The sequence below is a fragment of the Talpa europaea genome (genome assembly GCF_964194135.1).
Source record: "Talpa europaea genome assembly, chromosome: 6".
NCBI lineage: Eukaryota > Metazoa > Chordata > Mammalia > Eulipotyphla > Talpidae > Talpa > Talpa europaea.
The window spans coordinates 97,781,596-97,804,083 of NC_140072.1; the positions used below are offsets into that span (position 1 = coordinate 97,781,596).

General features: G+C 34.7%; 1 protein-coding gene across 1 annotated transcript; it reads left to right on the forward strand.

Annotated features, from left to right (window-relative positions):
- Positions 1-1,745: 1,745 nt before the first annotated feature.
- On the forward strand, positions 1,746-21,390 carry CCDC122 (coiled-coil domain containing 122; the record flags this gene model as incomplete). The annotated part of the gene is made up of 5 exons (XM_084234890.1): positions 1,746-1,833; positions 5,275-5,390; positions 9,735-10,133; positions 10,913-11,029; positions 21,241-21,390. 5 exons carry the CDS (start codon positions 1,746-1,748, stop codon positions 21,388-21,390), a joined length of 870 nt encoding a protein of 289 aa, XP_084091016.1.
- Positions 21,391-22,488: the final 1,098 nt, after the last annotated feature.

A 22,488-nucleotide genomic window follows, 5' to 3' on the forward strand; every position in this document is an offset into this window, starting at 1 on the left:
TAAGAGACAAATACTCTCATAAGATAAGACATAATGAAATGAAGGAGATGAGCTCATGTTTTAGAGAGAGTTATTACAAAAGGCTTCTCTGCTGAAACAGTATTCAGAAGTGGTAAGAAGTGACTTTATTCCCAATATAAAGATTGAAACCAATAAGTTTTGCCAAAAGAACTGTATTCAGCAGGTTAGAATAGAGTCAAGATTCTGACTTGTTCTATGGGTAAAACAATTGGAGCTTCAGCCCTGGGTCAATTGCTTGAGGAGTATCCTAAAGATTTTCCCAGGAGGTCTATGAAACATCAACAATAGTCTCTCATGCATGCTTATCATTGGCAAATCTGGTTGACTTTCCCTTCTAAAGACCTACCTGCAAATGTCTTTAGGGCTTTGGGTCTAGAGAAGAAAAATGAACTTGTAATTTTCTGAGATGGAAAAGACTATGAAGGACCAAGGTTGGTGGTGATGGGGTAGAGAGAGAAATCAATAGTTTAATTTGGAACATATTAAATTGAAAAATCTATAGGACTTCCACGTGGAGCTATCAGCTAGGCAAAATTGTATGAATCTGGAACTCAAAGGGAATATTCATATAACAAATATAAATTTGGGTGGTATGTGAATTTTAAAGCATGGAACTGATTGACATCATTTGTAGAATGAGTACAGAGAAACGGCTTGAGGACCGAGCTCTAGGATATTCTAACATAAATTAGAAAATGAGAATGATGAGGAGGAATAAGCAAAGGAAACCAAGAAGCATGTATGGTGTCTCAAGGAGGATATGATTGTGTCAAATGATGCAGATAGGTCAGGGAAGGTGAGGACTGAATTCATCCACTGACTGTGGCAATGTGTAGGTCTTAGGTATTTTGGTAAGAACTTTAAAGTTAAAGTGGAAGATGATTACTTTTAGTGAGTTCAAAAATAATGACAGAAATGGACAGTAAGGTTCTTGGCTATAAATGAAAACAAATAATGGGTCAACAGTAAAAGGGGATTATACTGCAAAGCAAGGGGTGGTTATTGTTGGTTTTATGATTAGTTATTAAGGACAATATGTTTGACCAAAGAAAGAAAAATTCTCTTGGTGGAACATTTGAAGGAATAATGTCCTTGACAACAAAAGAAAGGAGTATGACAATAGAGGAATGGCTTAAATGGGAGTGAGAATACATTATTCATTGCAAGAGAAGAATAGTGTATGGGTAGATGTGCAGAAGGACTGGTAGACTGAGTGATTTATCATCCCCTGATTTTTTTTTCAATTATCATTTAAGCTGAATTATCAATTGAAGGGATGAGGAAAGAGATGTGGAAGGTTTGAAGACAAAGGAAAGGAGTGAAATAATCATCTTTGAAATTTAGTGAATTCTAAGGGCCTACCATCAAGGGCCCACTTCACATAAATGGTCTTGAATTTAAAATAAAACATAGCATGGGTGTGTTTTCTTCTTTAGACCTACTCTGCTACTAAAGTGTAAGAAAAGCAACTGTTGGGATTTTTTGAGGAAGTAGGACAAGGAATAAAAGAAGTGAGAATGAATGCAAAGGAAAGTAAGGTGATCAAGGAAGGAAGTGACTATAAGGACTGAGGGATTGTGAAAATCTAGAAGTCAGTGGATTGGATATTTGCATATGGTTGAAATGGCTTACAGTCAAAATACCAGGAGAAATTAGCTAAAAAAAATAGATTTAATTTGAAATTATGGATGAGGTGTAGTTTAATCTGTAGTAGTCTGGGGAGGATGGATGAAAGAAGACATCAACGTACTGGTACTCAGGGTATTTGTACCATCTGTGCAGATGTTGAAATCTCAAAGAAATTTAAGAAAAGTAATAATAGAATTGCCAGAAGTCAGATGCTCTAATTTAGGATCAAGAATTAGAGACCTGGGAGTCAATTGATAAAAACAGGGAAGAGTGAAATATAATTTGATGACATGAAGAAATTAGGTTGTTTTTGGGATGCGATTATAATAGTATGAAATGCCTCACTTATAGACTTACTGACTTGAGTATGAGGAAGCAGTATCTTTGGAGTATTTCAAACAGAGCAAAAATGTGAAAAAAAAGTTCACTGAAGAAGTTAAAGATCGGATTTTGCTGACAATGGATCATTACTTCCAGAGATTACAATGGAAAGATATAAAAGAGTTGGGGAGTAGATAGCATCAAGTTTGGCAATTTACTAAGCCGTGTAAGGATAGGTTTTCATGATGAAGAATGACCTGCAAGTCTTAGACTTCTCCTCAAGACTGAAGTTAACAGGGGGGTAGGGTGTAATGGGAAGAATTCACACAATGTCTTATGCAAATTTTTAGAGATGACTGATTTGGTGGAAAGAAAAATGTAGTGACTCACCAGGAAGGTAATTTACCAGGTTAATGAAAAATTCACTGAGTCTTCTCTTCAGTCATGCAAATTTTGGTGTTGAGGCCACTGGAGTCTGAAGGAACTGCAGCAGCTCCATCAGTGGACCTTATTGAGATAGTTTCCACAAGAAGAAATGTGGGTGGTAGTGGAATGATAAAGAGAGCGATTAGAGAGACATTTTACAATGCAGGAACACAAAAGTCATTGGATTCTGGAGTTTTATACTCCAGATTCTTTATGACTCCTCCTTAAAAACTTTACAATCTTGGAGGTCTACCATACTAGTTAAGAATATGATCCTTGGAGTCAGACTATCTGAATGCAAATAAAATTTTCAACACTAATAGCTGTTCCACTTTAGGTAAATTTGTTTGTCTACTGTATCTGTAAAGTAAAACTCATATCTAGTTCATAGGTTAAATGAGTTAATATTTGTAAAGTTCTTAGGCTATCTTAAGATTAGAGCATATACTAATCAATATATGATAGTTGTTTTTTATCTAAAGTGCTTAGAACAGTGCCTGCATAAATAAGTACTAAATAATTTTATCATTTGTAATCGAGAGAACTAACAAAGTATAAATGTAGAGGGCACACATTTTCTTTTCCTTTTTTTAAAGATTTATTTATTTATACATACAAGAGCTGGGATATAGGTCAGAGGTGTGGGGGGGGTGAGAGGATTCACCAGAGAAAGAGTGGGGAACAGAACAGGCAGACTGACCAAAGTACACTGCTGAGGGGAGTAGCGGGTGAGTCAGGAGAGGTCTGCTGTTCCTGTGGGTTGCTCTCTGGCCGGCCAGAGAATCAAACTGCAGAGGCTGTGGACAGCTTCATAGGTTGTGTTTTAACCTCTTCCGCCACAGGGAGGCCCGAGGGCACACATTTTCAAGGTAGAATTTATGATGAAGTCTGTGACATACAACCCATATAGAAGAGCAAGAGGGAAAATCAGATGTGGATTCATTAGCATTAATCTGGAACTATCTATAAAGCAGAAAAGTCATAGAGAAATGGCATGAGCAAAGTGATGAGTTGCTTTTCAGGGAAGACATTATAAATGAGGCAATTTAAAGTGAGATTTGAAGGAAAGAAGTGACATGAAGAGACAGAAAAGAATCATAAATTTCAGAGGTGATAATGACAGTCTGCTGAGAGAAACTCTCAGAACTTGTAGCTTGATATTTCTGGGTCTATTTAAATCTCCTGACTTAGGGAGCCATTTAGGTTTTTTCTCTCCTTTTTGCTTATATATCAAGTTTCAATCCTTTAAATTTTTGTTTTTGGAAAACACATGCTACTAGTAGATGGTGCTTTATATTTAATCAATCTTTAAGAAAGATACTTAGGTGATTTTACATATTTCCCTTTGGAAACTTCCTTACATGCACCTTAATGTTATAATATTTGTCTTCTTTTGGCTTATGAAATTTATCATGGCTTTAGTATTTGGAAAGATGCACAGATTCTGTAAAACCAACAAAGTATTTTTTTTAAAAAAATAAGTAGAAAACACCCATATGTACAACTGCTAAATATGGTGATTTATAATTTTAAAAGTATCTAACAACATTTAATTCTTTTTATTAATCATGCAAGTTTATGCAGTTTCCTCTGTATAGAAATTAATATGTAATTTCAGATACTCTATTTTTTCCCAAAGCTGGTTATGCCTTTAACTTTTCCAACTCAGCTTTCATTTGCTGTGCTGGTAGAGGAAGGAACTCATTCTCTTCACCTTTCAAAGTAGAAAATGACCTTTTCATCTTACCAGTTACTTCTAGATGTGTAATAGATTGAAGTATGATTTTTAATTTGCATAGTATACCTGGCCAGAATAGTGCTGGACAGGAATGTTGTATTCCCTGCAGTCTAACCCACGGCAGAAACTGCTAATCCATTTTGGCTCTGTTTCTCACATATTTTTACTATAGTTTCAGAGTCTACTTCATCATAATGCTGGAGATGCCAGATACAATCTATAATAATTTCTCACTATATACTTCAGGTACTGTGTTAAGCAGTTACATATACTACTTAATATTAAGCAACCCTGTGAGGTTTACAAATGATGCTGATGAACAGAAAAATTTTTAAAAGGTTATAATAAATGAAAAACATGAGACTCAAAATCCAAATGCAGTTCTTCTTTCCTCAAAAATTTCTCACTCAACCAATATATTTTGATTCTTGGAATTAATGATGAAATATTATTGACATTCCTGTGAGGTGTTTGACAGTTTACTTTTAGGATCACCACTGTATGACAAGAAGAAACAAAAATGAAAGATTAACAACATTGATTATTTTGTCAGAGTAAAAGGTGATCTGAAAGAAGACAGAATGTCAGGCAACACAGACAGGAAGAATCAAGGAATTCTTAAAGAAGGTAATAAAGTAATCTTAAGAAATAAATGCCAAAAGATAAGCAATTTTTTAAAAAGTGTGATGTAATAATCATATTAAAAGTGATAGCAAGTTAGAATAGAAGGAAGCTGTTAAGTTTCACCAGTAATTTAAGAGGTGAGAAACATACAGTGTTTAGAAAAGGCATAACAGTCTGTAAATGTAGGACTATAATGAAAATTTATCAACTATAATTGCATATATTTGTTAGGAAAGCACTATAATTATCGTATATGTGCAAGTGGTCTGGATAAAAAATTAGCACAGTAAGAATACTGATACTGTTCTATAAAGGGCCAATATACATAACATTGCAAGCAATTTTGAATTGCTTATTATTTATATCTTTGATTTTGACTTTTTTTGTAATCAAAGGGAAAAATTGCCAATCCTAAAACTTATGAGAAAACCAAACTTCTTATGATTTTAAATAAAGAAACATAATTTTCTTAGAATATCTGTATTTTAAATTTTTATTCTGTACTTTATTCATAGCTGTGGCTAAACAAGACTCATCTTCATTAACTGATGCTGTAGAGCAAGTTGCAAAGCAACAACAATCACAAACATCAGAAATAGAAAAAAACAAAAAAATTCTGTTGCATTTACAGGTAATCTATTTCATAGTCTTTTTCAAATAATTGTGTTAGATTTGATGGCAAGTTAAAACAGAGGGAAACTGTTAAATTTCACCAGCCAGAGAAAAGGCATAGCAATCTGTAAATGTTTTTTCAAAACTATTAAGTTAGTATCAGGTGTTATTAGGTATGTTTATTCTGCACAGATAATTTTACTTTATATTTTTCAATATTTATTCCTTAATTGTTCTATTATCCATAAGTAAAGTTTACATGAATTTTCCAGTTTCACAAAACATTTTGTGCACCTGCTATGCAAAGATTCAACAATGTTGTCATGACTGTGGTATACGGATATAAAACCCAATGTGTCAAGCAGAATTATTTTAATTTCACTTGTATTTGATATTTTTCCAAAAATGCTGAATGGAAGGTAAGTTTTGACCCATTATTTTTCAAGCTTTGACTTGTGAGTTACTACTTGCAAGTGAATGTTTCAAGAAGACAAGGAATATTTCTGTTCCTTGTATTTGATAATATAGTCATAATTCAAACATAGGGAACCTGGAACTCATACTTTTTTGTTATCAGCTTCTTGGTTATGTTTACTCTGTATATCTGATGGTGTCAATAGCCAGCACACATTCGGGCATCATAGGGGCAGGAATCTCAATTTAATGCAAGAGTTTTAGCTTAAAGAAAACAGATCATTCATCATACAGTGTGGTACGTATGTATGTGCATATTTCTATACTAGGTATTGGTGTCCTTTCCTCCCTAGCCCCTTATTATTATCAGCATGAAAGTTAGTGTAAACTAATCAGATTATAACATTTAAATATGTGCATCAATTATATCTCACTAAATATCTAAACAAAAGCAAAAACAGGACAGTGAGAGGAGGGAGAGAAGGAATAATATGAACAAGTAAGAAGAAAGAGGAGAGGGAACAAGGGAAGGAAAGAGAGCAAAGGAGGAGGAAGAAGGAGTAAGATAACAAGAAATGTAATTGTAATGAAAGGGTAAAAAATGGATGAAAGGAGGAAGTGACTACAGCCAGTAAGAAAAAGTAACAGATAACTACATAAAACCAGGAAAGAGAAGAGATGGTGGCCAAATCAGTGATGTAAAAACACTCTCCACATTGACAAATAGCCTGATCTAGCTAGCAGGGCATGTACCACTATGTATCACTTGTTCACTCATTTAATAAATATATATTGAGTATTGTGCACCTACTTAGTTCCAGGTACCATGTTAAGCACTGGGAATGTTAGTGGGCAGATTGAGAGGTGCTCCAAGGACCCTCAAACCTTTCACACTCTAAATGGGTTCTGTCATCACTGCATAAAGACAAAACATACTCTTAGGGTATAAGACCTTCAACAGAAAAGAACTTTAATAGAATTAGTGTGCAATAGACAGAAGAGAGAAGGGATATTGTTTCCCAATGAAACACCTAAAATTACCTATCCCCTCATGGGTAAATGTCCGGCCAAACAGGGTTGGGTCCAAATGGGGCCACTGAGACCTGAAAGCTTACCACAAGTCTAAGGCACCTTCTGATGGGGAACCATAGAAAAGGAGCAGAAGGGGCCAGGAATATCTGGAAGGAAAAAAGCAAAACCAAAATACAAGTCAAGATAAAGGCTGCCATTTTCAGCCTTCCTCCATAGGAGGAAGACATTGGTCTTCCTCCATAGACATTGGTCTCAAACCAATGTCTCTTCCAAATGTCTCCTCTTATGTCCCTCAAGCCCCTGATACAAGTTCATGGCCAAGAATCAAGTGCAACTTCTTCACGTGTCTCTCTGTTCCACATGCCTCAAGTCTTCCTTCTCTAAGTCTTTTTAGCTTCACTCCATTTCTTAGGTCCACCCTTTCATTGGGTGAGGCAGGGAACATGGAACCTCACCTTTTTAGATTACAGTGTTATAGGAAGACAGTGGTAAATTAGGTAGACAAGATTACTGTATCCATGAATGACTTTCTAGTCAGGGGAGACAAGCAATTAAGAAATAAACAACTAAAGAACATGTGGTTTACATATTCCAAAGGAAATACAATAGGATAATGTATAGAAACTAACTCAGGGAGGAAGATGGATAGTTACTTTTTATTTTGAATCAGGGAAGAAGGAAAGATTGTCCTGAAGAAGAAGAATAAAGCTAAATTGGGAAAGACAAAGACTCAACAAATAATAGTAAGAAATAAAGATTTTCGAGGTAGGAAAAATAATCCCATATACCCTTAGAAAGGAAGAAACTAGGCATCTTTAATAAACAGATTGAAAGAAGGGACAATAATCAATGAGAAAGATGGTTTAGTAGATAGGGACTACAGCACATATAGTCTTGTAAACCACGTAAACAAATTGGAATTTCATGATTGTAGGAAACCATTAAAGGCTCTTAAATGGGGAAATAACATGGCATGATTTATATTTTTTAAAAGATTCTCCTGCTGTGAAGAGACCAGTTGGGAGAGACATGGGGGGGGATAGAAATAGAAAGAATAGTTAGAAGCTAGGCCTCTCTACAAAGATTGTTCAGAAGTGATTTGGGGATTTTATTTTGGATGCCCAACCACAGAATTTTCTGGTAAATTCATTATAGGGACTAAGATAAGGGGAATAATCAAGAATTAATTCTAGGTTTTAAGGTATTGAGATGCAAAGAGATGCAGCTTATTGAAATCAAGAATACTCAACCATAGTTGAGATGTTTATTAGGTATCTAAAATGAAGTGTCATGTGAGCATTTGAAATACCAGAACTGAAGGTGAAGATTGAGGTTCATTTGCATATTGTATTTTTCAATGCACTCCCTTCTCTTGTCTCTGCCAGGAAAAGGATAGAATGGACCTGCCTTTCTAGTACAGTGCCTCCCTCCCCAAATTATAAATTATAAATTTATTTAAAGATGATGACCATACTGGATAGGGAAAAAAAAAGATGGAAGATGGACTTCAGATTTCTTTTGATAGGAGTAACTACAGAATTTGATGAACCACTATTTAGAGAATGAAGAGAATGAAGAAATTAAGGGAAACTCCCAAAGCAAAAGAGTTGATTAGCTTGGGAGTATAAGCCTATATTAATTTGTATTTCCCCCCAATTCTTCATTCTTGTATATATCCACATCCTTTACCATTTATCATTGAAATGCCCTTCCATAGTGGACAGGCACACTCATTCCTTTTGACTGTGAGTTTCAACATGTAATCAGATGAGAAATTAGCAGACATTATTCAAACTGAAGCTTGAAAAAAAAATCACATAATTGAATTTCCTCACCCACTGTCATCATGAGAAAGACATGCCTGATTTGGTCCAGTGGAGAATGAAGCCAAAATGCTCCAACTGGCTCCATTAACCAAACTAAATCATTCTACAGCCTGCCAAACCCCAGACATTTGAGCAAATCCAACTAAAGTTAACAGAACTATCTAGCAAACCCAGACTGCCCCAGACATCATCAATGAACACTTATTGCCATATGTCACTGAGGTGTTGTGGTTCTGAAAGTAGGTGACTGATACAAGGGAAGGGATGGCAGTTAGGGAGTGATTTACCTGATTTTTGGACATGATGAAGTTGAGACAGCTAGTGAAGAAGTTGAGATAGCTAGGGTAGGACTCAAAACCTCTTATGTTCTATGAATCATTAACCTATTTGTGGCTCAAGATATAAGTATAGATAGGATAATCCAAATAAATATGGATAGGATTACCCATATAAGAGTGCCTGAAACCTGTGGAAGACCTATATTTCATGGAACCCTTGAAGCTGAGAAGGAATGCTCAGAATATCTGAAGAGAATAAGGGAATAATGGTGGTGTGAAAACACCTGGCTGGTTAGAACTGCCAAAGGCCCCAAAGAGGTTTTGTAAACATGTTTAAGCTCATTTACAAATGAAGAAAGTGAGGCTTAGATAGAGTAAGTTTGTTATGTATGATCATACTTCCTAGTAAACAGCAGTAAGGTGAAATAACTTATCTCTTTGATTTTTAACCCAAAGCATTATCATTTTTATCATATTATCTTTCTTCAGTGTATATTTCTGATGCCCATAATGTATTATTAAAATATTCTAAAATATCTTTTACTATAAAATATTAAGACCAAATATATAATTTTAATGTTTAGAATTAAATGAATGTTTTAAAGTAAGAAACATACCACTCTGGGCTTCCGTTGAGATTATAAAATAATTTCATTTCTTTATTGTATGTTTCCTTCTATCATGCATCATTTTTCTCTATATTTGATAAATATATTTTTGTTAAGTGATTCTACATGCACTATGGATCAAAACAGTGACTTTTCTCTCATGTTAAATATCATGAATTAATAATAGTGTTGAAATATATTACAGAATGAACTTCATGAGCTTGAAAAACAAATAGCATCTGTCTCTGAAGAAGCTAAAGAAACAGAAAGGCAAATTTATCAGCAAGATGCTACCATAGAGAATACCAAACTTCACTGTGGAAACCTGGAAACTCAAATTAGATCCTTACATACAGAAAATGTAAAGCTTAAATTTGACATAGAAGCAGCTCAAGAAGAGTTTGAGGAACACATGATAAGATACAATGAATATTATGCAAAAATAAAAGTTCATAAACATAGTTTGGGGGATGTAGAAAGAAAGTGGCCATTCATGACTGAACTCCATGAAAAACAAGATCTTGTTAAAAAACTAAAGACAATGAAAGAAGAACTTATGCAAGATCTCCAAAATCCAGAAGGAAATTGGATGAAACAAGTACAGGTTTGATATATCAAGCCTTTTTCTGTCATTCTTTTTTGCACGTATGCTCATAATTAATAAATATACCGTTAACTTAATAATATACCCATCACTACTCTAACTAGATTGAGAAAGTATTTTTAATTTCTTGGATAAGTATTTAAGTTATGCAACAACTATACCAAATGTGCAAATGCATAAAAGAAATGTCCCAAGTTCCCTGTAGATTAATAAAAATATAGAGTCAAACAAAATCACAGTGAACAATTAATCCATTTATTACAGGAGGTAAATGTTTAAACAAAAATGTTTAAACTCTAGTTTCTCGAGTAATGGATCCAGAACAGTTCAAATCAATTTAGTATGCTTAATGCTGTTATACAAACAATATGAATTATTAATTGCACCTTAAGTATCTTTCTATTTCTTTTACTATATTTTGAAGATAGTGAAAGGTACAAACTTAAAGTATCTGTCATTTTTTCACTAGAGAATTTAAAAAATATTTTTTCCACTTTGCTGGGCACAACCACTTTCCCTTATGTCTTATTTTCATATGGATTTTATTTCAAAAATTTTAAATCTAAGGTTTGTTTGCTTAAATAGCCATATTTTGATTTGTTAAAAAAATAAATAGCCATATTTTTACTCTTTGTATCTATAGAAGTAATATTCTAATCCTATTCATCAAAATTAAATATGATGGCTACCTTTTCTTAAGTTATAGAAACACTGATATGTGAATTTATATTGACCACTCATTGCTTAACTTGTATATTTTAAATTTTCTAAACATACAGGAAGATATTACAAAATTAAAGGATAAAATTAAATCTGTAAAAGAATCTATCATTGAAAAATCTTGTTTTCTTGAGGAAGAGAAACAGACACATGAAAAATTAAGAAAAGAAATAGAGGTAAGTCATAATCATCTGGCTTTGAATGATTTATGGGATCATTTTTTAAATTTATAATATATGCATGCGACTATTTTTCTTACTGCCTGATGAAAATTGATCACTGATAAAAAGAGTGATACCTTTCTCAAAAGTTTTCTAAAGAGAATATATTAACATGGCAGCAGATTTTTAGTAATTCTTCTGAGTTTTTTTACCCTACCATTTCTATATCTCTTTAGCCATGACCTTATGGACCTTGGTAGAGTTCATGGTCATCTTTTGCCTGGATTATAGTTTTCTTTTGTTCTAATTTTTAATGTTTTCAAACATTTTGGGCTTTGCATATTTCACTTTCGACATTGTTCCCTTTTACATTTTTGGTTCAAAAAATGAAAGTGAATTTTGAATTTCAGGCATTTTTATAAAATATATATTTTTGGTATTTTTAAGTCATAGCTGAATAAAAGAAGTATTTCTAAATATTTATCCTAGGATGCCTTTTCCCCCTGTCTGTTGTTTGTCTTACATATTTTGGAAGAAGGAAACTAAAGTTATGAGAGAATAGATAAGCTGTGAGTCATTAATGTAAAAATTGGGAAAGTAAAATACAAAGCATAAAAAACCAAAGTCTTTAAATACAAAACATTTGGCAACAATCAGTGCTTTTTAGTTCAAGATTTAAAAATTGTTCTTTACCAATTCCAAGAGTTTTCAGGGGAGAAAATCTAGACAAGTTAAGACATTTTTAGCAGGTGATCACACACGTGTGCACTTAAATATGTCTACATACATGCACATGATTCTACACACACAAACATCTGTGCACACATAGAAGATTATATAAATGAAGTATACATATAATTTTGCAACTGCTTTACTTGCTCAATAACCAGTCTAATAGTTTTTTTTCAGATGAACCTACTTCAGATGAACCTACCTCATTCTTTTTATTTTTTATTTTTTTTTAAAGATTTATTTATTTATTTATACAAGCACTGGGGACAGTCAGAAGCGCGGGAGGGTGAGAGAATTCACCAGAGCCAGAGGGGAGAGCACAGCAGGCAGACTGACGAAGTACACTGCTGAGGGGAGCAGAGGGAGGCAGGAGAGGTCTGCGCTCCATGTGGGACCCTTGCCCTTTGGCCAGGGATCGAACCGGTGCTGCAGAGGCTGCGGGCAGCTTTGCAACCCAGTGCTCAACCACTGCGCCGCCGGGGATGCCCTACCTCATTCTTTTTAATTGCTGTAAAATATCCCACAGTATAGCTATACCTTAAGTTATTTAAGCATGCCACAATTGATAGGCATTAAATGGTTTCCAGTGTTTCACTGTTAAAAATAGTGTTGTAATAAACATGATAGTACTTACATCCTTGCTTCAAAAAGTAGAATTACTGGATCATAATATAAGGTCCATGATCTTCCTATTACTTAGTGTAGTCTCATAAAAATAATTACAACTGCTACTCTATGACTGCTACTAATAGCATCTTACATTTGAAATCACTTTATGGCTCACTCTTTTATTCATTCTTAACCCCATTCTCAGGAGACTGAGTAAATATTAAATTTGGCCTTATTGGGAGCCTCCAATTTCTTATAAACTCCTTCCAAATTTTGTTTTTTACTTGAACTGTACATGCATGGAAGGTGAGGGGAGTGTTAAAATGCCAAGGAACATAGAAAAGGAAACAATCACTTAAAAACTGAGCTAAGATTTCAACATCAGCCTACTACACTATCTTCCCACTTAACTATTAGAATAAAACTCAATACTTTTCAATAGAAAATAACAGAATCTAGAGTTGACAATATTTACACAACACTTAATTAATAAAACTTCTTAGACGTGAAAAAACAGAAAAGTTGTGTCCATAGCTAATAGAATAGCTAATCAATAAAAACAGAATCACAGTTGACCTAAAAGTTGTTAGACAAAGACTGAAAATTTAATAAATATCTTAAATATTCTATAGAAAAAGATAGATATAATGGATAAAGAGGGAATTTTAATAATATATGATAAATAAATATTAGAACTGCAAAAATATTAGAAAATTGTATTGGGTAGATATAATAGCAGGTTAGAAACAATAGAAGACAAGATCTTTTTGAACTTGAAGACAAATCAGTAGAAGTCATCAAAGCAATTACACAGAGAAAGAAAAAATAATTGCAAACAATGTGTAGCGCCTCAATGACCTGTGATTTAATGTTAACAATGTGACATATGGATAATTAGAATCATAGAAGGAGTCAAGATTTGGGAGGGGAGGAAAATATTTGAGTAAATATTAGTCTCAGGCTTTCCAAACTTGACTAAAATGTAATTCATAGTCAAGGAACTTCACAAACTACAAGCAAGAAAAATATAGAGAAAACCATGTCTAATAAAATTATGTCCATACTACTGAAAACCAAATTTAAAGAATTTTTTTTAATTTTTAAAAAGATGTATTTTAAATACTTGCATATGAATGCTCATAGAAGCTTAATTCATAATAGCCCCAAAATAGAAACATCAGAAATGTCCCTCAAAAGCAGAATGATTAAACAAATTGTGGTATATAGTCACATAATAGAAAACTATTCAACAATAAAAGGAATGAAGTACTGATACACACAACATGGGTATACAAATTTGTCAAAGTCATTGAAATTCACACTTAAAAATCTTTGCGTTGTAATTCAACAAAAATATTTTACAACACTTCATTTTTTTTTAATGAATTTTATTTTTATTTTCCCCATACAATCGCAACCCCCTTATTTTGACCCCAATCCCTCCCCTCCCCGCCCCCCACTCCCCATAGAGTGTCTCTGGTTCATAGTTTTTTGTTGATTTTGATTTTCACTTTCTTATAGTTATTCATTTTGCTGGTCCCTTATTCAAGTTTTCTAGATTCCTGCTATGAGTGAGACCATCCGGTATTTTTCTTTTTCTTTCTGTCTTATTTTGCTGAGCATGATCCCTTCCAGCGCCATCCATGTTGCTGCAAATTGCATGTGTTTATCTTTTTTGAATGCTGTGTAATATTCCATGGTGTATATGTACCACATCTTCTTGATCCAGTCATCTATTTGTGGGCATTTGGGTTGTTTCCAAAGCTTAGCTATTGTAAACAGTGCTGCTATAAGCATAGGGGTGCAGGTGTTCTTTGGAATTGATGTTTCTGTGTCCTTTGGGTAAATACCTAGGAGTGGAATTGCTGGATCATATGGAAGCTGTATGTTTAGTAGGTCCAGAAATCTCCACACAGCTCTCCATGGTGGTTGGACCAGTTTGCACTCCCACCAACAGTGCAGAAGAGTTCCTTTTTCTCCACATCCTCACCAACATTTGTTGTTGCTAGTTTTTTTAATATGTGCCATTCTCACTGGTACAACACTTTTTAGATTAAACAACTGAAGCAAAGAGAAATTAATGATATGTTCAAATGCCAGCAAGTGAGCTCCAAGCCTTTTAAATAAAGCATTTTCTCCATGGTAAAACAATATCACTATATGCAGAAATTCTGAACAATAAAGAATTTCACAGTATACTTTGCAGAATCTCAAAATAAGGCAGCACTTTTTTTTTTTTTACACAAAAAATATTTCATTTTATTTATTCATTCAATCCTTTATTGAACTCATTCTGTGGCCAATTACTATTTGGGGTTCTGACAATAATGTAGTGAACAAAATAAATGGAAAAAATGCCAATTCTCATGGAACTTATGTTTTGGTTGGAGAAACAGACATAAACAAAAATATATGATATATAGTATGTTAGATAAGAATAAGGTTAGGGAAAAAATAGAACAGAAAAGGGCAATTTATAACGTGATACAGGATCAAAGAACGTGAAACACAACCATACACAGCATAGTGATGTGTCAGTCAGATAATAGTTTAAAATTCCTATTGCCGGGGCCTCTCTGGAGATACAGGGGTTAAAGTTTCAGCGCTATCAAGCTATTGCCAGCCACTGCAGCCTGAGTTCAATCCCCTGGAAGGGAGCTAACCCATATGGCACAGCAGACCTCTCCTGATTCACCTGCTGCTCCCCTCAGGTGAATCTTCTCACCCCCTGCACCTCTGGCCTACACTCCAGTCTTGTATGCATAAATAAATAAAAATAAATCTTTAAAAATAAACACAAAAAACAAAATTCCTATTGCCCACTGAGAGCCTTAGCAATTGTAATGTAGTCTCTTTCACGGTAGCAGCTTTATATATCTCATGTTTACCCTGTTTCTTTGTAACATCATCTCCCCTTGTACTTGATTTTAGCCTGTGTTGTTTTATTCAGAATGAACCTTAAGCATATAAAATCCACTGCCAGTGCTGCCAATAAGAGCCCACATCAAGTGATTGACCTGGAAACAAAATTGAAATTGGTTAAGGACTACAAAAGTGGAAAACCAGTGATGGTTATTGTTTGCAAGTCAAACATGTGGCATGCCACCATAGCTATAATCTTGAAGACCAAGAACAAAGTGACAGAAGCTATCAAAGTACCTGCTTCATCGAAAGCAATGAGACTAACAATTGATGAGGGTCTATATCAGAGATGAAGAAACTTCTGGGTGCCCTGGATAGAAGATCAGACACACATTATCCCTCTCAGCACCATGACAATCATGACAAATATAAAACGTTTGTTCGCAAGAAGAGAATGGATCTGACTATAATGTTGAATTTACTTTTTTTTTTTTTTGCTTGTTTGTTTGTTTTTTTTTTTGTTTATACATGCACTGGGTACAGTCAGAAGCGCGGGAGGGTGAGAGAAATCACCAGAGCCAGAGCGGGGAGCAGAGCAGGCAGAAGGACCGAAGTACACTGCTGAGGGGAGCAGCGGGCAGCAGGAGAGGTCTGCGCGCCATGTGGGACCCTCCTCTGGTGGCCGGGGAGCAGCCGGGGATCGAACCGGCGTCGCGGAGGCTGCGGACAGCTTTGCAACCCAGCGCTCAACCGCTGTGCCACCGGGGAGACCCTGAATTTACTTTTTTTTTGACTGCTAGCTTGAATTGTTTAAAGGATTCAGGAATCTGTATTCATTACATAAAGTGAATGGTGTGTCTGTGTGTGTTGATGTAAAGGCAGTTGAAAATTTTTTTGAAACTGAGAAGAAATATTTAATATGGACAAAAATCTCTCTATTTGGAAAAAGATATCTGACAAGATTTTCATTCACAAAGAGACCAAATCAGTGGCAGGCTTCAAGACTTTTAAGGAGAAGATAACAACCTTGCTGGAGGGCAGTGTTGCTGGCTGCAAATTAAAACTCTTTGTGATCTGACATAATGAGAACCCCAAGTTCTTTGAGCATATCAATAAGCAAACACTGCCAGTATACTGCAGGAGTAGTAAAATGTCATAGATGACCCAGCTCCTTTTCCAGTGTGCTCTCCTGATTGTTCTGCCAACAATGGAATGGAGAAGTACTGTTTGGAGAATAACACATACTTTTCAAGATTTTGCTTATTGTTAATATTCTTTTTTTGGGGGGGTCATCTTCATCCTAATGTCAAAGTGGTGTTTCTCCTGCCACATACTACCTATGTGACCCAACCAATGGATTAAAGATTCATAGCACCTTTTTAGATCTACTACCTGAGATCTTTGCCTAGACTCTTGCTGCAAATGAAGACGATACTGAGAGGAAACTGACACAATTTTGGAAAAATTACAACATCTATAATATCACCAAATAGAATAGAAAAGAAATGTCTAGAGTGGAGGTAGTGAAGAATAAAGTAGTAGAAGATGAGGTCAGGGTCAGATTCAGATTCTATAGGCCTTGGTCTCTTTGTCACTGTGTTTTGTAGGCACAGCTCCTACAACATTATTGCTGTTATTTCTGCCTGGTTAGCAACAATTATTAAATGAGAATAGTTTCCTGGGGGGGGGAACCCTGTGTTCGCTGTAGAAGGACTACACATTTGTTCACATTTGAGTATTAAGACACACAACAAAGTTAGAATATTACCTGTAGAGGTTGAACAAAGGGCTAACCTTCAAGAAGGTTCACGTTGTGACCTTTGCCTTTATGAAGCCACTTCTTGTCCCAACTATATTTTAGCTTTGTGGGTTTAGAAACGTAATCTTGTTCATATACTAGAACTGAACAGACAAGGAGAGATATTAGAAGAGTTTACAGAAAATTGATATATAAAACTCAAATGCCAGTTTATTAATTTACAATAATAAGCAAAACCCTCAAGAAAACAAGAGAACTTAACATTAGGCTTGAGTGCTTCTCCCAGTTAGGAAACTACATTGGAAGCCAAATTATCACAAGGTTGATTAGTAAATATGAAAATCTAGTCAGCCATCTGAGTTTGAGCATTTTTTACCTTTGGGCACTGAGGAACCAATCTCCATAACAGGTTTATATTTCTCAGCCAGCCAGCCCTTGAATGGCAACGACATTCACTTGCCTATTTTTGTGCTGCATAATACAAAACTGATGATATATTTTTTCTTTAGATACCTTAATACCTTCTGTGACATCTAGCTGTGACTGGTGATCAAGAGAGAGTTCCACTAAGGGGACTTTACATATTTCTTATCTGATACTTTATTAGCTTTATAGCTTATCTATTCAATAATTTTAGAAGCAGGTTAATATGCAATTAACCAAATTTATTAATTAACAAAAGCTTATTCCAGTTATTTTTTTCAACTAATTATTCAATGAACATGAATGTAAGCATATTCAGTGACCATATTTTTCATGTGAAAGTAGTATATGGAATATATAAGTGGTTATATAGTAATATGATATATATCAATGAGCATATAGCCCCTTATATATTCAATGTATGAAAAATCTTTGAATATAGCTTCATTTAATGTGATGATGTTTTAATTTATACTAATTTATTTCTCATCCTTTTAGTCATTTTCTATTTTGTCAACAAATTAGCAGACCTACTTTACTAACTTGAATGAATTATCTGAATTTGCAGAATCGACAAAAACTGAAAACTTAAAAGATGTTTATAGCAATTATGTGATATGTTAGTTTTAAAAGTTTTTATTTGGTTTTTATAGCAGTACTTTGGGATGCTTAGTATCTCTGCCCTAGTTTCCCTGCTTCTACTACATAATTGTGTTTCAGTATAACTGACTTCCTTTGTAATACTCTGTTCATTTTATGCACTTAAAAATATTCTAAAATCTTCATAGTTTTTACCATATTGTCAAGAATCCATGGCATAATAAAGGTGAAGAAACCCTGAGTAAGTAAGGGAGAAGATGGAAAAGGAAGAGGAAACCTTTGCAGGGCAAAATCAGAGATAGGATTCACCATCTAAAACAATTTGAGTCCTGTAAAAGGAAAATGGAAGGGTAGAGAGAAAGAGAACTAAGGACAGAGGTTTTTTGTTTTTTTTTCAATTTTTTTTTTTTAAGATTTATTTATTTATACAAGCACTGGGTACAGTCACAAGCGCGGGAGGGTGAGAGAATTCACCAGAGCCAGAGCGGGGAGCAGAACAGGCAGAAGGACCCAAGTATACTGCTGAGGGATGGGCGGCAGGAGAAGTACACTGCTGAGGGGAGCAGCGGGCGGCAGGAGAGGTCTGCGCGCCATGTGGGACCCTCCTCCGGTGGCCGGAGAGCAGCCGGGATCGAACTGGTGCTGCAAAGGCCGAGGGCAGCTTCTCAACCCAGTGCTCAACTGCTGCGCAACCAGGGAGGCCCAGGACAGGGTTTTAAGGGCTTGAAATCCCAAAGTTTTATCTCCTTGTGCCCCCCATATCTATTAACTTATTTTTGACAAATGGGTTATTTTGATAAATTTGTGAATTGTTGTTTTGACAAATTGATCCTAGAACAAACTGAACTAGAACCACCTTTTTGACTTGTTAGAGCACTTCCTTAAATAGATAGAATGAGGAGGTAAATTTTCTAGTCAGGTTACTCCATCAGTTTGTTTAAAAGGGAGTGTTTATATACTTTATGCTCACTAAGATAGCGATGATAATAATTAAAAAAAAAAGATAATAGCAAGTACGGTGAAGCAAGTGGAATCTTCACACATTGCTGGTGGGAATGTAAATTAGTGCAACCATAGTTGAAAACAGTATTGAAGTTCCTCAGGAAATTAAAAATAGAATTGCCATATGATCTAGCAGTTCTGCTTGTTACTATATACCCAGAAGTATTGAAAGCAAAGTCTAAAAGAGATATTTGTATACCAATGTTCCTTGTACCATCAGTCACATTTTATGGCTAAAAAGTAGAAACAACCCAAGTGTCCATCAGTAGATGACTAGATACACAGAGTGTGGTTTATATGTACAAGGGAACATTATTCTACCTCAGGAAGGAGAAAGGAACTCTGATGCGTTCTAAAACATGAATGAACTTTAGAAACATTATGTTACATGAAAGAGGCCAAGTCACAGAAATACAAATGCTGTGGATCTACTTATGAAAGTTATATAAAATAAAGAGAGAAAAAGTGGAATGGTGGTGATCAGGGGTTGGGCAATGTAAGGAATATGGATATATTATTTAGTGATTATGGTTTCAATTTTTCAAGGTGAAAAGAGTTCTGGGGATGAATGGTGGTAATGGTTGCTAACAATGTGACTGTACTTAATACCATTGAAGCCTATGCTTAGAAATGGTTAAGACGGTAAACTTTATGTTATCCATATTTTACCACAAAACACTTTTTAAAAAAATAATTTTTTTAAAGATTTATTTATTTATACAAGAACCAGGGTACAGGCCAGATGTGCAGGAGGGTGAGAGGATTCACCAGAGACAGAGTGGGGAACAGAATAGGCAGAGTGACTGAAATACACTGCTGAGGGGAGCAGCGGGTGAGAGGAAAGGTCCGCAGCTGGCGGGGATTGAACCAGCACTTTAGAGGCTGCGGACAACTTCACAGCGCGGTGCTCAACTGCCTGTGCCACCAGGGAGGCCCAACAAAATTAATTTAAAAAGAAGACTAAAAAAATTGAATAGGCAACTTCCCCAGGCCTATTATCCTATTAATTTAGAAGTTCATTTAAAACTATGTGCTAAACGTAAAGAAAAACTATGTGTTTCACACCCACTAGGATAGTTATGACCAAAAAGACAGGTAATTTTTGTGCAAATATGAAGAAATTGAATCTTGATGAAGGAATGCAAAAATAGTACAACCACCTTGGAAAATAGTAGGCAGTTCCTCAAATGGTTAAAAATAGAGATACCATATCACCCAGCACTTCCACTCCTAGGTATATACCCCAGAGAAATGAAAACATATCCCCACAAAATCTTGTACATAAGTGTTTATAGTAGCCTTACTCATAATGGCCAAAAAATGAAAATAACTCAAATATCCATCAACTGATGAAACAAATAGAATGTGGTGCATCATACCATTTTTATTTGGCATAAAAAAGAATTATGTATTGATATATGCTAACAATAGATGTCTCTTCAACACATTCTGCTAAATGAAATAAGCCAGTAGCAAAAGACCAGTTACTGTATGATTTCACTTAACATGAAATCTGAAGAATAAGCAAATCTATATGAAAAGACAGTAGATTAGTGAGAGCCTAGTGCTAAACATCGGGGGTGAGAGAGTGAGGAATCATTACTAAGAGGTACTAGGTTTTGAGGGAGGTTATGAAAATATTCTAAATTTAGTTTTTTTTTTTTTTTTTACTTTCTCAGGCCTAGCACCAAAATCCTTGCATTTTTCACTGTGCCACCCTATGTAACATTTTCTGGCTCAACATAAATATTGATCTACTTAATGGCAGGGAAATCACCTACGAGATCCCAAGATCTTTTTAGATCAATGGGTCTATGTTTTAGTGAATGACATAATACAGGAAATGAAATCATTTTCTTAACTGGTAATTGTTCTGATAAATAGAGGGCACTCCTTCGCAGGTGCTTCACTAGGATTCAAATGTCAAACACCATGATCACTTGCTGAATTAAACCTTGACTGAATTAAACTTCCTAAAGTTTATGTATACAAAAATAGGGACAATAGCCACATCCTAAGATGTTATAAGAACTTAATTATATGAACAAAACTCTCAGCACAGTAGTGATATGTAATGTGTTGAATAAATAAGTATAATTACTGTTTGTTTTGTTTTTATTATCATCATTATTTATAGTGAGTAATTTCTAATCAAATGCTTTTCCCTTTGGAGTAGTCAAAAGATCCTTTATGGCTGTTTACCATCAAGCCCTGTTGACATGTACTCTTCTTTTAATAGGTACAACACAAGAGATATGGTGCGATTCTTAAGCGTTTGCATTGTCAGGTCAACAAGCTTCAGTCAAATAGAAGACAGTGGCAATGGAACATTCAACAACTGGAAAAAACTGCAGCTGAACTAAGAAAACGCATTGGAATGAAAGATTAACATGGCCAAGGAGTAACATAGAGCACAGGCTATGTCAACAAGGATTGTGGGACAGAATGTTGAGAAAATTCTTTGGATTCTTAACAACCACCATAACTATCAGAGGTCTACCTTAGTGATAGATTTGTTTCTCTTTTTTTGAGTCAGTCATATATTTGTTAAAGTGCCTTCCTACCCTGCAATTAATAGCAGTAGATAGATAACAGAAGTGCTAATAGAATAGTGGAAGATACTGTATGACTCTTTTGAGTGTGTAACATTTCTTCTCATGACTGCCTACTTATAACATGTTGCCTTCAGTATTACATGAAGTAAAAATGCAGTAAATAAACACTTGAATTTACAATTATTTAAATTATCAATAATTTTTTAAAAAATTGTCTATTTCAAGCTTTTTTTTTAACCACCACTTTCATAGTTGTCTGCAAATATTGACATTTTACAGCAATGTTTTCTCTTTTATCCAGAAGGTAGCATTCATTAGTCTCTGTTATTAAATAACCTTTTTAGAGTGTACAGCATAAAACTTTTGCTCAATTTTTGAAGAATTTTTGCAAATTCTTCAGTGATAAGAACAATACAAAATAGTAATATTCTGAAGCTAAAGTTGAAAATATCATGTAAGAAAAATATATGAACTCTCAAAAGAAGAGTGTTTACCGGTATAGACTAAAGCATTTTTTTTTTAATTAAAAGGTTCACGACAACCAATCAAAATTTAATTTGTCCCTTTTATGGTAAAAAGGTCTTCTCATCACTACACTGAGTACAATTTTTAAAAGCAGAGATAAAATATTAACTATGGAAGGTGTCATTTTAAAATATTCACTTTTAGGATTTAAGTACTTCAGCACAACAACATCAAAAACGCATTGCAAGTACATTTTCTCCTCACTTTTATATGTATCTGAAATTTGGGAAGAGTTTAGCTGATATAAAACTGACAATAATGTTGTTGTGTTTAACAGTAATAGTCTTACAAGTTATGACTTATGACTAATACTTCAAATGGCTTTTGCTGTAACACAATAAGCTTTGGTACATGACTCAGAAATGCAGCTAAGAATAAAAACAGATTAGCCTCAGATTGTAGAAAGA